A 13,388-nucleotide genomic window follows, 5' to 3' on the forward strand; every position below is an offset into this window, starting at 1 on the left:
TTATTTTTTAAATTATTATTTTATTTTATTTATTATTATTTTAATGGCTCCAGACACAGCGGTTAGGAGAACTTGAACTTAGAAGCTCAGGCACAGATATGAGGTACGAGTTTTGGTGCTTTCTAATATTTGTGCATTTGGTAAAAGAGCTGCTGAATGCTGCTCCTCCTTCAGTGCTTTAAAAGCAAACTCAGTTATATCAGTTATCAGCTTCTTAACCCGACATATACAAAAAAAATCCATTATTCTTTACTGGCCTCATCAACAAATAACAAAAATAATGATGCTACTAAATGCAGAGAGAAAACAGCAGTTAAAACAGGGGTTTTCAGGCTTGTGTTGTACACATCTGTCAAATCTCACCTTTGTGGTTCAGTCGTGGTGGAACTGTTTGTTAAAGAATTAGGAAAGCTTCATCCCCCAGAAAACAGGAAGTCCACAGAGGAAAGAGAGTCCTATTTTGAGCATGTGACCATCTACTACTACTTTTTCAAAATATGCCTGAACTTTTATCAATATCACCTTCTTGGTGATAGACTCTAGAACCCCACTAATATTCAGTAATTGACATATTTGAATGCTGGAACTTGGTACTCTTATCATAGTCTATTGTTTGTATTAATTTTCCTATAAGGCAGAAGGGTGTTAAAAATATGACTTCTTTTTCTGTTGTCTGCTATTGAAATATCAGTTATTATCATCTTTCTAACTTGAACAGTTTTGTGAAGCAATGATGCTAAGCAGTGAAAAATAGGAAAAATATGTGCCATTGTGGGTAGTTAGTGTGGTCCTACTTGATTTATTTTCTTCCATATAAAATATATCTGCTTTAATCAGAGATGGAGTGACTAACATTTGCACATTTTGTCAACAGAGTATAATATACTTTACAGCAAGTTCTCCCAAAATCCTTGACTGGATAAAAGACGAATCCATCCAAAAGATACTGCAGCCTTATGCAAAGTGGCATTATATTGAACGTGACCTGGCAATGTTTAACATTAACATAGATGAAGATTATGTACCGTGTCTCCAAGGAATAACAAGAGCTAGTTTCTGCAGTGTTTATCTTGACTGGATTCAGTTCTGTGCTAGAAAAAGGGTGGAGGTAAGCTTGCCTTTTTTTTTTTATAGTAGTATTTTTAATGCTTGGGATAGGAGTTAAATGGTGCATGGTTACTCTTTTGCTTGCTCAGGGTTAATACAATAAAATTTATTGAATTTACGCTGTCGGAGAAAAGGAAAATACATGTTTTGTGGAATGGAAAAAACATATTTTGGAGAGTACCCTTGTGCAAAAACTGAGTTTTAAGGAAGGTTAGTCTGTGAATACAGAACCAATTCCTTATTGCACACACTTCCAACACCATTAAATTCATCATTTCTAAAAAGCATGGATATAGTAAGTGTTCGCAGAAGTAATGCTGGAGCAGGCTCTATTCAGGGAATGTCATCATTCCTTCAGTGTTGCAAGTGTTTGGGTACGTTTGTCAAACATTGGTGATGTTTGTGTACCCTTTCCAAACATTTGCCTATGTTTGGGTACAGTCTTCAAATGGTAGGGAAGTACATAACAAACTTACTGCTAGTATAGGTCACCCCTGAGAGCTCATAATTCAAACGTGAACCATGCCACAAAACCGTGTGAGATTACCTCGCAGCTCTGGAAGGTCAAGGGCGGGTTTACAGCTATGCATTCACATGCTTTGAGCCACTAAGATTGCTGATGGTCAGCAATCATTTGTCAGAAATGCACTGCTGTATTTCCATGGAATACTCAAAGTAGCCCAGAGGGAGAATACAGTTTCAAACAAGCATATTCCCTCGATTAAATATTCTGATGGTTCCTGATACTGGCAAAAAATGGGAAGTGTCTCTTTCCTGGCCACCACGCGCTGTTATTTGTGCATTTTTCATTCAGGATCACTGAGTGCGCATCCCATTTGCTACCACTGACCTTAGCTGCCGTAACATCACTGAATCTTAATGTTTCTTCTCCACTTTGGTTCCTTCTCATGTCTCTAACCCTGAATACCATTTCACCATTCCTCTGCATATCATTACGTAGATACTGTTTTCATTGACTTGTCCTCTGGGCCTTCCCCACCAACTCCTCCTCCTGGGAATATTTCATCTCTTTTCTTTCCCATCTCCATGTCTCAGCTCCCAAGTTCTGACACACAAAGAACTGCACGCTGCAGGGAAAGCCAGTGTTAAATGACGCTTGTCACTTGTTGCGTGACTGAGACTTTCAAATAGAATTTAAGATTTATAAATAATAGATTTAAGGATGCACAATAGACTTGAAACTTACCAGTTAGACTTAAAAGGACACATGAATGCCCGCACTAGTGCACACACACATATTTATTTATTTTTTGCATCTTTTTCTTTTCTCTCTGTTTTTGTAATTCACTAACTATACAGAGGTAAAGTTCATGTAGGAGGTGAGATGTAAAAAAGCTTCACTGTACACATAGCCCTGAAAATCAGTGTATTTTATAGAAGGAGCTACATTCTCCATTATAATTGGCTTCAGTTTTGGAGTCAAAGCAAGCTGTAGGAAATCACCCATTGCATGCACAGAAACAATAGTCTGTGTCCTCCTAAAGATTCACATTCATGAGGGGTTGTTTCAGTTTTTCCTCCTGCTGCAAGGTTTTCTTCGCAAAAATTGCAGTAAAGAAACTCTCCTGAGCTAGTAAATGTCAGTGAAATGTTTTGACTGCCTGTTAAAACGTGAGGTCAGTGTCATCAATGGTATACAATTTAGATATATATTGTTATTCAATAAAAGTATGTTCCCTTACATTTTTCCAAATAGATTGTTCTTCTGGAATGTGTGGGAGAGTTTCATATGCACTGTCCCCCATGAAAAGGGGTTTGGCTGCCTCCAGTTGTAGTGTCTCTCAGCAATAAGGAATCTGCTCTGGTTTAGAATGTCAAATCTGCAAAAACAAACAAACAAAAAAAACAAAACCACCACCACCAAAGCTGCCCTCCCTTGGGATCTCGCCACCTGAGATTGAAATGTTCTGTTTCTAGCCAGTGGGCAAAATAAGCTTGCACTTCGCAGAAAGCCTCTGATAGCAATGATCTTTCTTGTTCTGTTTAATTGCAAAGAATGTTTTTGTGTGTAGCTCCAGCTACAAGTAAATTTTATGAATGTTATGATTTATAGTATTGCAGTGCTTTTAAAGATGGCATTTGCATCTGTAATAACGTGCTATTATTAAAACCTTGTAGCACCTGGACAGCGATGAGGATTCTCCTCTAGTGACGCTTTCCTTTGCTTTGTGTATACTGGGTCGAAGAGCTTTGGGAACTGCAGCTCACAATATGGCCATCAGGTAATTTTAAGGAATTATTTTTCTTCAGTTTAAAACAAAGACCTGTTTGTCTTTTTGCACTTAATGTGGAATCTCAACAGAAGATTAGATCAAGGCGAAGTCTCTTTCTTCCATAAAATAATTTGTTTTCTGCCATTCCTGGACATCTTTTACTTTGGTAGTTTGCTTAATAACTAGTACCAGTCTTTATTTCATAGGGCAAAGCAGAATTTTGCATTGAAAGAATAGGTACCGATGGTTATTGCTTGTGTTCACTCACACCTGGCCTGGCTACTGAAATGCTGGCTTCCTCCATAAGGGGAAGAAACTGCTAAGCCATCTGACAGCTAATTAGCTAAATCATAATAAATCCGTAAGGGTCCTCTATTCCTCGGGGCTGTATTTCGTGTTCCTTGTGCCACTTTGTTCTGGTGACCGAGGAAGGGAAAACCTCGCATCTCTTGACACCGCAGCTTTGTCTGTTCTCAGTCTACCTTACTCTTATTACACTTCTTCCTAGAAATCTAGTTAATTAAAATAGGCTTGGTTAAGTTTATTTCTGGATATGCTCTCACCTTATATTTTCCTTAGGGATTCTTCCATTTTCAGTAGGAGTTCTGAGTTATTTGGGTTTTATAAAGTACCATTTATGCTGTTCTGAGTGTTCAGCCTGAGTAATTAATTTTATAGATAAGGCATTTTATTAATGAAATAATCTTTACTTTATTAAAGTCTAATAAAGTCTTCTCTCCTCATTTTAGATTTTTATTAGATGTATTTTAACACCCTGTGTTCACAAGAGTTTAGTAACAGTAGAGAAGATTAGTAAATACACAGTCTTCTAAGTGACCTTGCTGTATTGGCACAAAACTGTGAATAAAGCCAGCTAGCCCTCTATCAACATGCTCCTTAGAGAGGATTTGTCTTACTAACAAGCAAACAAAGACAGCATGTGTGATTTCGAATGCATTTTGTGTTATGAGATAAAAGAGTCCTTTAAATATTCATTCTAGCTTTGTTATCTGTTGAGTTGTTTTTAACATCTGTTTTTATGTCTTACTCTCTGTCAGTCACAAAAAATGTTCATGGCCCAGATGCCTTATTTCTTGGTGTGCTTCTTCTTTCTGCTTTCTAGAGTGGTTTTTGTAATCTCTGTTCTACTAGTCTTTGCACATTCCCTTCCTTTAGTAGTGTTCTTCTGGGTTGAGTTTCCTCTCCCTTCATTTCTATGCACTAGAGTTAGTGCAATGTTTAGCAACTTATTGAGATTTCTAAAATTGCCCTGTTTTTTTGATGATCCAAATTTTAGAGTTTGGGGACTTGATAGAAAAGTTGATATGCATCTGTGATATTTTTTTTTTTTTTTTTTTTTGAGAAAAGATTAAAGTGAATTTGATCTGGTGCTGCAATAGGTATGTCACAGCGATATTAGAAATGCATTTAAAAATATCACAAAAGCTTCCTAAAACTGTCATCACACTGCATGTACTTTCCACAGGGTCTTAAAATCTTCATTACAATGTTTTGGCACTAGTACAGATACAATAACAATGTCACCTATTTTTATTGGCTTACATGGTCAGTAGCTAATGGAAAGAGATAGCGTTATCAGAGACTTTCCAAAGCTTAACATGGAAAGTGTGAACGTTGCGAATAATTGTTTGCAAAGTCTTCTGTAAAGGTTTTAATAATAATTGCAGGACTCAGCTATACCACGTCTTTTTAAAATGTGGAAAATTACCAATGAACCAAATTAGTTTCTCTCTTTTGGTGGGTGGAGGCTCCGTACTCAAAAATACTTCTCTTGGGAAGAAAAGGTCTGGTAGAAAGGGAAAAAATGCGGTAGTCATGTGCACTGCACAGCTTTATCCCTGTTTTTCTGAATCCATTCTCTATAATCCTGTATCTTTAAGTCCTGATTTTCTTTTTATTAAGAAAGTGCTCCAGGGCAGTATTGAATCATTGTATTTTTTAAATGTATTTTGTGACATAAAAGGCATTAAGTGGAAGCTTCTGTCAGTATTTTTTTCAGTGCTACTTCACAAAAGCTTTCCCTAGAAAAGTTTCACTGTGAAAAACTGTGTCACTTACCCACCTGGTTAAATTACCTTTAATACATTTCAACTGTCAGAAAGATTTTTTTTTTGGGAAAAAAAAAAGGAATCCAAGTAGCACAATTCAAGTTATAAATTGCTACAGCTACAAAACATGACTTTAGCTTGGTGAAATATGTTTATTCTTGTCTTAAAGAATTTATATATTTATTTTAATTGACAAAAACAATTCAGTAGACATTATTAACTAAGGAGCAATGTGGGTATGCTACCCCCTGACATCAAGATCTTTATCAACAAAAATCCCCCAAATACATTCGCTTCAGCACAGAGGGCAGTTCTTACCGTACTTACTGTGTTTACTGCTTCACACAGATCTTCACAACTTATTTAAAGACAAAGAAGCAGTAAGTCAGCGAGACTCCGATAGGAATACAATTATATGGCGTGCCAGGGGGAAGGAGACTTTGTCCAACACATGCAGTGCTGCTGAGGCCAGATGGAGATGCTCCCGAGGATTAACTTTAGGTACTGAAGGCAGGTCTCTCTCTCTGTGTTTGATGGAGATATGGCAGCCCTTACAGAGGGCGATTTAGAGCATTATTGCTGGTCCTCATCCCCAGCTCTCAGGTCTGCATTCAGTCAGGTGGGGGAGAAGTACTTAAGGTCCTCAGATGCTGGAGGAATCGTTCCTTAGTTGATGCTTCACAGTCGTTTTCCTTGAAAAGGTGTCAGGATATTTTGGGGATGTTTTGGAGCCCACTGGTGCTGAAGAGTGTTTTAGTTTTCTGCAGAGATGGTGTCAGAACAGGCAAATCCCAGAGCCAGCTGTGTGCATGAGCGGGATGTACTGCATGTACAGCTGTTGGGAGCTGGCTCACTTTGTAAGAGATCAGGCTCCTAACATATGCTCTGTCATACTTGAATGCTGGACTACAAAAACTTAGATTATTTAGATCACTCTGGTAGGCACTGAGCAATGACCTTGAACTTCATCTCAGGACTTTCTGTTCATTCTGGCTGCGAAGCATCTTGTGTACAGCATTGCTAGAAGTTTCGTGATGAGTTTGAGATGTAATGGCCAGAACAGGCATTGCAGACTTCTCCTCCTCATGCTTATTTCTATGAAGTGTTTCAAGTATGTCCAATGTGAGCAAACTAGCCAAGAATCTGTGCTCTGTGGTCCATGTTTTGTTCTTGGGAGTAACTGTGCCAGGTACTAGGAAACTTTCTCTGGACTGAGTCTAGCCCTTGCTGTGTCTTGAGTGACAATCATCCAGCTGCTGTGCAGAACAGTAATGCAAAGGTAATGTTACACAGAGCTGTGCACTACAGAACTGAGATTCAAGTTTACATTGTGTATGTAAACTATCAATTTGCACTCATTTACACATGATTTTGTCTAATTATTAATCAGTAAATGTCACTGTGTAAACTAAGATTTTAAATGCTCTTATATAATGTATGTAAATAATTATTCAGTGTACCTGTTCATGTAAATGTCGGTAGAAACCCAACATTAACACTAGATTACACAATAAATGCATTCACTAAGAAGGCAGAACATTGCTATGCAAATCACTTGCTCTTTTAAACTGCCATTAGGAGGCATCCGTCACAAAACGCAGTTTGAAGAATGACATGACATTACCATTCATTTATTCAAATGAGTGATACGTTTAGGTGTGTATTTGTAAAAAATTACTTAATAATCCTATTCAGCCACTAGACCTACTGGTAAATAAATGTTCAGTATAGATTTCAAATTTGGAAAAATAGAAAAATCTCTTAATAAAGCATCTCTCATCAGATACTTCCAACACTACCAAGCCTGGATGCTCAGGTCCCCTGAGCTCCCTCTGGGTGTTATAGCTCAGTGTGGACAGGGGGTCACTCCAAGGAACGCTTCTGCCTGGAGGAACTGCTGCTCATGCTGAAGCCCGGGGAAGCAGCTGGCCCCACCTGCCGCTTCCCTCCAGGGCACCACATTGCACTGCCCAGCATCTGAGGGGACAGAGGTGGAGGGCAGGGGACACGGCGCCACAGTGCTGCCGGTGACGATGCATTGCTAGTGGGAGTTCAAGCAGACAGCGCAGCTTTATGTCTGCCAGAGCTGAGCAGAAGCAGGGGAGAAGAGTTTGACTCTTAGCTCACAACCACGATCATCTAAAATATCAAACTGAGAAGGGCTACCATTGAAAATATTTCATTCAGGTGAGCTGCGACATTCAGCTCATTACCAGCTCACAGGCATGCATGTTTTATTCCTTAAATAAATCTGCAGTTAACAATGGCAAAGGTCTATAAACTGCAGACAGAGGATGGGTTTTGGTGTGCAAAATACACACAGATATATTCACCAGCTCATTAGTCTTCATCCATACTGTTTTCAGGCTTGCATCAAATGCTTTTAGTTGCAGCTGTTGGAGCAAGGTAAGGAGTGCAGTAGGAGGGAGTATTTGCTTTGGCTCTGTTGCCCTCCCTCTGGTATTTGTGGTGCTACTTAATCCCCTCCTTTCTGCACATTCAAGGGGACGATGGTTCCCACACACCTACTAGTCTCGTTCTAAAATAGCTCGCAGTTGTGACAGCAGCTTTTCGGGTTCTTAGCTCAGAGGGTTAGAAAGGTTGCCAGAAATAGCACTTATGTCTTTTCCTGATTAATGTAGTTTCTTTGGCATGTGAATTTACCTTAACTAGTTTTTAAAATATTTTGAACGAGCCGGTAAATCCAGCAGATTACTAATTGAGGTATGTTAAAACTGGGGCAAGAAAGCAGGAACAGCCTTGAGTCAGGCCTGAGATCAAAGCTGTTGGCTTTACAGCTTCCGTATAATCTCTTTAGAGTCTTCAGGAGAGAGCATAACAATGGGAAGAATAACAACAGCTGTATCTTATGCGGATTAAGGGCTGCATGTTACAGAAGTCATGGCTTGAGATAGTGTCACATTATAGGCAGAATGTACCCAAAAGCCTCATTACGATTGGCAGGAGAATAAAAGATGTCCACGGTTTTGTGAATACAGCAATCTCCTCCCCGGTGGAAAATACGATATATAAAATAATTGACTCTCAGCCTCTCACAACTAGTGCCACCACTGCTTTGCTCCTTGTAGCAGTCACATTTGTTCTTAAAAATGCTGGTTAGAGAACTTATTATGCAGAGGGATGAGAAATGGATGAGTCTTCCCTAACTAAGCACAGTGAGAGCCGTACGTGCTTCCCTCCACCCCCTCTGCTGATGCTCAGCTGTGGTTTGCATAGCTGCCCTAGTCCTGGCCTTGCTTTCAGCAGATACTGCTGTTCACAGCAGCCAGTTTAGCGTATGCTGATGCCTATAAGACACTTTGATGTGAATGCAAACTCTTTGTCTGCTCTGGTGTTCAGATTTGGCTCTGAGAGCCTCTAATGATGTAAAAAACAGTTCTCTTCCCTGCCTACTCCTCCCTTCATCCCAGCCAACTTTTCAGAGTGAATACAGGGGGTGTTACTTGGGGAAAAACTATATTAGGTGCAGAGTTTGGGGTAGTTTTTTCAGCTTCATCCTGGGAAGAATATTTAGATACAGAAGTATTTTTTCCAGGCAAGGATTCAGCTGTGTATGCTGGATGTTGTCTAGTGGGTGGGCGAGTGAAAGGACCCTTTCTGATTTCTAGCCTGTTCAGAGGAGGTGATAGTCACGTATTTCACCACACTGGCTGCACCCACCATTTTTTTCCCCCCTAACTGCTTTATTCTAGGGGGGAATAACTGCTTTCCTAGCTACTAAGCAGGATTCGGGTATATTACCATTCTCTAAATTGTGGAGACGATTGATTGAAAGTCAGTGGGGATCAGGACCCGCTCCTTGAAGACACATAACAGCTCCCATTGAAATCAGTGCTTGAATGTTTTGAAGATCTGAGTGTAAGCACCTGTCTCACATAGGCATGTTTTAATACATAACGTAGTACTAATAAATGCAAATCAGTTAAGAACTCACAAGAGCTTCCCCGTACTCTTTGTGTTCCCAGCAGCGACAGCAGCCCTGCCATCCTGCCTGGCCTTGGCCCCATTGATTAGTTGATTTGTATTACACAGTGCTTTCACGGAGAAAATTGGTATCCAGCTGTTTTTCTGGTAACAACATAGATATCTTTCCATTTTAATTTCTAAAACATGCTACCCACCAAGGGCAAAATTAGAACGTGTTTGAACTGAAGGTAGGCAAAGCAGTCTCCCAGTCACTCTTCTCCCTCTCTTGGAGAAGAGAAAAAATTTAAAAGATTTTTTTTTTCTTTTCCTAAAATAATTAAGACAGCTCAATTATGTGGAAAGATTATACGTTCTCTGGAGAAAGCCTGGGCAGTAATGAAAACTGCTAACATCTTAATGCAGCTTCTCCTCAGAGCCTTTACAATCTGAAAAAATCAACTGTTGTAAGAGTGAGTAAAACCTTGGCAGGTAGATGAAACCATGTCCTGTGGGTTTGCAAGAGATGCCTGTTTTTAACAGATGGTTCTGTTTTCCTCAATCTCGAGATCACTTTTTCAGAGCAGCATTAGGACGGCAGTCCTGCTATATAAGCATTATACAAGTGGCTGTGGTGGTGTTGTGGGAAGCTCGTGATTCGGGGTGCAGACTGGAGCTGAAGGCTGGTGGTTTCCCTTCACGAAGCCCTCCTGCAGACATTTTCTAACAACTGCTTGATTTTGTACCTTTTACCTCTTCCTTAAATCTCAGGTCCAGGCAAACCGTCATCCAAGGTCAGGCAGAACTGGTTACATCTAGTTTCTTATACTAGAAAAAAGAAACCCAGCGCGTATTTGCTTTAGGGCTCATTGTTTCAGTATGAAATGCCTGTCCTTTGATTCATGCTCTCACCCAGTTTGCTGAACAGTCCCTGAAACTTCGTATTCTTCTTAGTACATCTGGTTTAATGTTCACGTCTGGGTTTGAGTTTCATGACAAAAGTCTCATATTTGCTGAAAATATTTTTTGCAGCTGTTTTGTTTTGTTTGTTTGTTTTTTTATTTTACCTTGCAAGGAGAACTGCTGAGAGTAACGGGGCCTATCAATAAACTTTCGAATGAGGGGGCAGCTTCTGCTGCCTGCACAGGGATTGCAGAGCAGCTGGCACTCTTCACCCTGCTCTCTTTGGCACAGCTGCAGAGGAGGCAGGGCCCTGAGGCACCCCGTGACCCAGCCACCCATCCTTAGGACATCCCTCATTCCAGGTGCCACACTCGTTTCATGGCCAGTCATTTACAGTGCAAGCAGAAGGAAAACACCTATCCCGAGGAATGGTTTCTCATTAGAAATATGCGATGCGACCCCTGCTCCATACCCACGGCAGGAGCTCACCCTGCGCCCGAGAGCCACCAGTCACTGCGCAGCTCAGCCCGTGGCCAGCGGCTGGCAGGTCCAGCTTGGTGAGATGGGAATGACTTCTGGGAGTCACTGCTGCTCTTCTCTTACAGCTTGGACTCTTTTCTTTATGGGCTCCATGCATTGTTCAAAGGAGACTTTCGGATAGCAGCAAAAGATGAGTGGGTCTTTGCAGACATGGATCTATTGCATAAGGTGGTTGCCCCGGCAATCCGAATGTCTCTGAAGCTACACCAGGTAGGGCCTTTTTTTTAATTTTAACTTTTACTATTTTATCTGTTCTCTTAGGGAAACACAGGAAACCTTAGAAACTGTCCCCACCACCACCCCCCGCCCCCCAAAAAAAAAGAGAGTACTTCTTGCCTTATTCTGAGAAACTTCCTTAAAAAAAGGAATAGCTTGGCATTTATTTATTTTGCATTCACTTGATCTTCTTTTCTGTACCCTCTAGCTGCCCATTTGAAACCATTTACATTGCAGAGCTTGACCCTGCATTTTTCGTTGAAACAAAACTGACGGTCATGTCATGTTTTACTTGCATGCATACTATAAAGATGGTTTCTAGATTGAAAAGAAACATCGATTAGACTAATTTAATTGCTAATTTATCAATCCTTTTGCGAACAGCAATACACATGTACCGCTTTCATATGTTAAAAGACACAGCTGAGAGGAGAGTGGTTTGAAGGGTTGGTGTCACGCCTGTTTGTTTGATTATGTCAGGCTGTTTCTGACCCCGTTCTGTTTTCAGTTGTAAAAATCTGGCACAGCTCCACTGAAGTTGTGCCAGTTTCATCAGGTCAACCCCTGTATAGCTTGGATTTGCTTTTGTTCTTGCTCTGGTACATTATGATTTAGTATCATATGCTTTTATCATGCATGATATTTATAATTGCTCAGAACGTAACTGAAGTGGAACTGCTGTGGGTATCTGAGAATTTGACACAGTAATTTTGTGAATGTTATTGCTGGCCATGTTGCTGCATGACAGCTAAAGTAGTAACATAATATTGTGATATCTGCTGATGGATTCCCAGTCTGTGCTTTTGTTGGTGGTTTTTCATGAATAAAAATAAGGATTTCCACAAGAACTGTGGAACAGCCCAAGTGATTCTGATCTCACTCTGGCTTACCCAAAAGCTCTGCCTCCCGTGGTTTCCCACTTTATAAAAAGAAAGTGGATGAGCTGGCATTCTGCGAGTGTCTTTGTCCAGCGGAGACATGAGATCAGAACAGGTTACAATAAAACAAAAATAGTACCTTTCTATATTACTGTTAAATTAATTGTTCTACCTCCCCAAAGACATGCTATATCAAATGGCAAGTCACTTTGGGGGGTCAGCTGGCAACTGTTTGAAAAACAATATTTTGTTTATTGTTAATAGTTTTTGTGTTTTCACAAATATACCTGACCTTTTCAATACTTTTTCCTGTACTACCAGGACCAGTTCACCTGCCCAGATGAGTATGAGGACCCAGCAGTTTTGTATGAAGCGATCCAGTCTTTCGAAGAAAAGGTGGTGATTTGTCACGAAGGGGACCCAGCCTGGCGCAGCGCTGTACTCTCCAACAGAGAGGAGCTGCTGACCCTGAGACATGTGGTAGATGAAGGAGCAGATGAATATAAAGTTATCATGCTCCACAAAAGCTACTTGAGCTTCAAGGTCATCAAGGTACATATACCATCTTTCTAATAGTGCAGTGATTTAGGGCTGTGGTAACTACTATTATTTCTGAGTAATCTGGCCAAAAGGAGAGGTTGATTGTAGTTATCAGAGTAGGAGTTGGAGGCTAAAAGAGCTCTCTTCAGTTGACTTCCATTTTGCACCCATATGTTTGTGTATCTGAAATAACATCCAGGCTTTACCAGGGATTAGCTGCAAAAGTTCTTAAAACCTGTCGGTGCAAAGACACGAGGTGTTTGCACACACCGCTACTGCCATTCTACCTAGGTCGCGTAGTTCTGCACCTTAAGTCACAAACGTTTTCACATGATCCACGTGTTTTTAACCTACCCGTAGGTCAACAAGGAGTGTGTCAGAGGGCTTTGGGCTGGGCAGCAGCAGGAACTAATTTTCTTACGCAATCGTAACCCGGAGAGAGGAAGCATCCAGAACAATAAACAAGTCTTGAGGAACTTAATTAATTCTTCATGCGATCAGCCACTGGGATACCCAATGTACGTTTCCCCTTTAACCACCTCGTACCTTGGGACACACAGACAACTGAGGAACATCTGGGGTGGACCTGTCAGTTTGGACAACATTAAAAAGTGGTTCAGATCCAAATGGTTAAGGTAGGTGTTAAATTTTGGCTATGCAGATAGAGACCCTGCAGTCTCGGTCCCACTGTATTTTCTGTTAAAAGAGAGTAATTCCCTACTGTTATCTGTGAGTAAAAAATAACTTGCAAATAACTCAGAATATAACAAAATAGCCCTACAAATATAGCAGAAAGCAAACTCATTAACTTATTTGTGGCTTTTAAGCAAAGCTTTCTAGATGTTCAACAAGATTCATTATCAAATCACTTAGCACTACAGTCATTTTCCTTATTCCACGGAATTTTACTGTTTATGCCTTGTAAATAAGGGTATCTCTTCTGTAACCGAGTGACACGTCAGAACATTGAGTAAATG

The 13,388-nt window shown here is 40.3% G+C and overlaps 1 protein-coding gene across 1 annotated transcript in view; it reads left to right on the top strand.

The window, feature by feature from the left end:
- PCNX2 (pecanex 2) overlaps nt 1–13,388 on the top strand; it is a 175,552-nt gene that overhangs the window by 154,062 nt on the left and 8,102 nt on the right. Inside the window, exons 27-31 of the mRNA XM_068424968.1 lie at nt 875–1,108; nt 3,247–3,350; nt 10,843–10,987; nt 12,193–12,423; nt 12,772–13,046. Of these exons, the coding sequence (XP_068281069.1) occupies nt 875–1,108; nt 3,247–3,350; nt 10,843–10,987; nt 12,193–12,423; nt 12,772–13,046 (989 nt within the window). The remainder of the gene's footprint in view (nt 1–874; nt 1,109–3,246; nt 3,351–10,842; nt 10,988–12,192; nt 12,424–12,771; nt 13,047–13,388) is intronic.

Source organism: Nyctibius grandis, chromosome 1 (genome assembly GCF_013368605.1).
Source record: "Nyctibius grandis isolate bNycGra1 chromosome 1, bNycGra1.pri, whole genome shotgun sequence".
NCBI classification, from domain to species: Eukaryota; Metazoa; Chordata; class Aves; order Nyctibiiformes; family Nyctibiidae; genus Nyctibius; species Nyctibius grandis.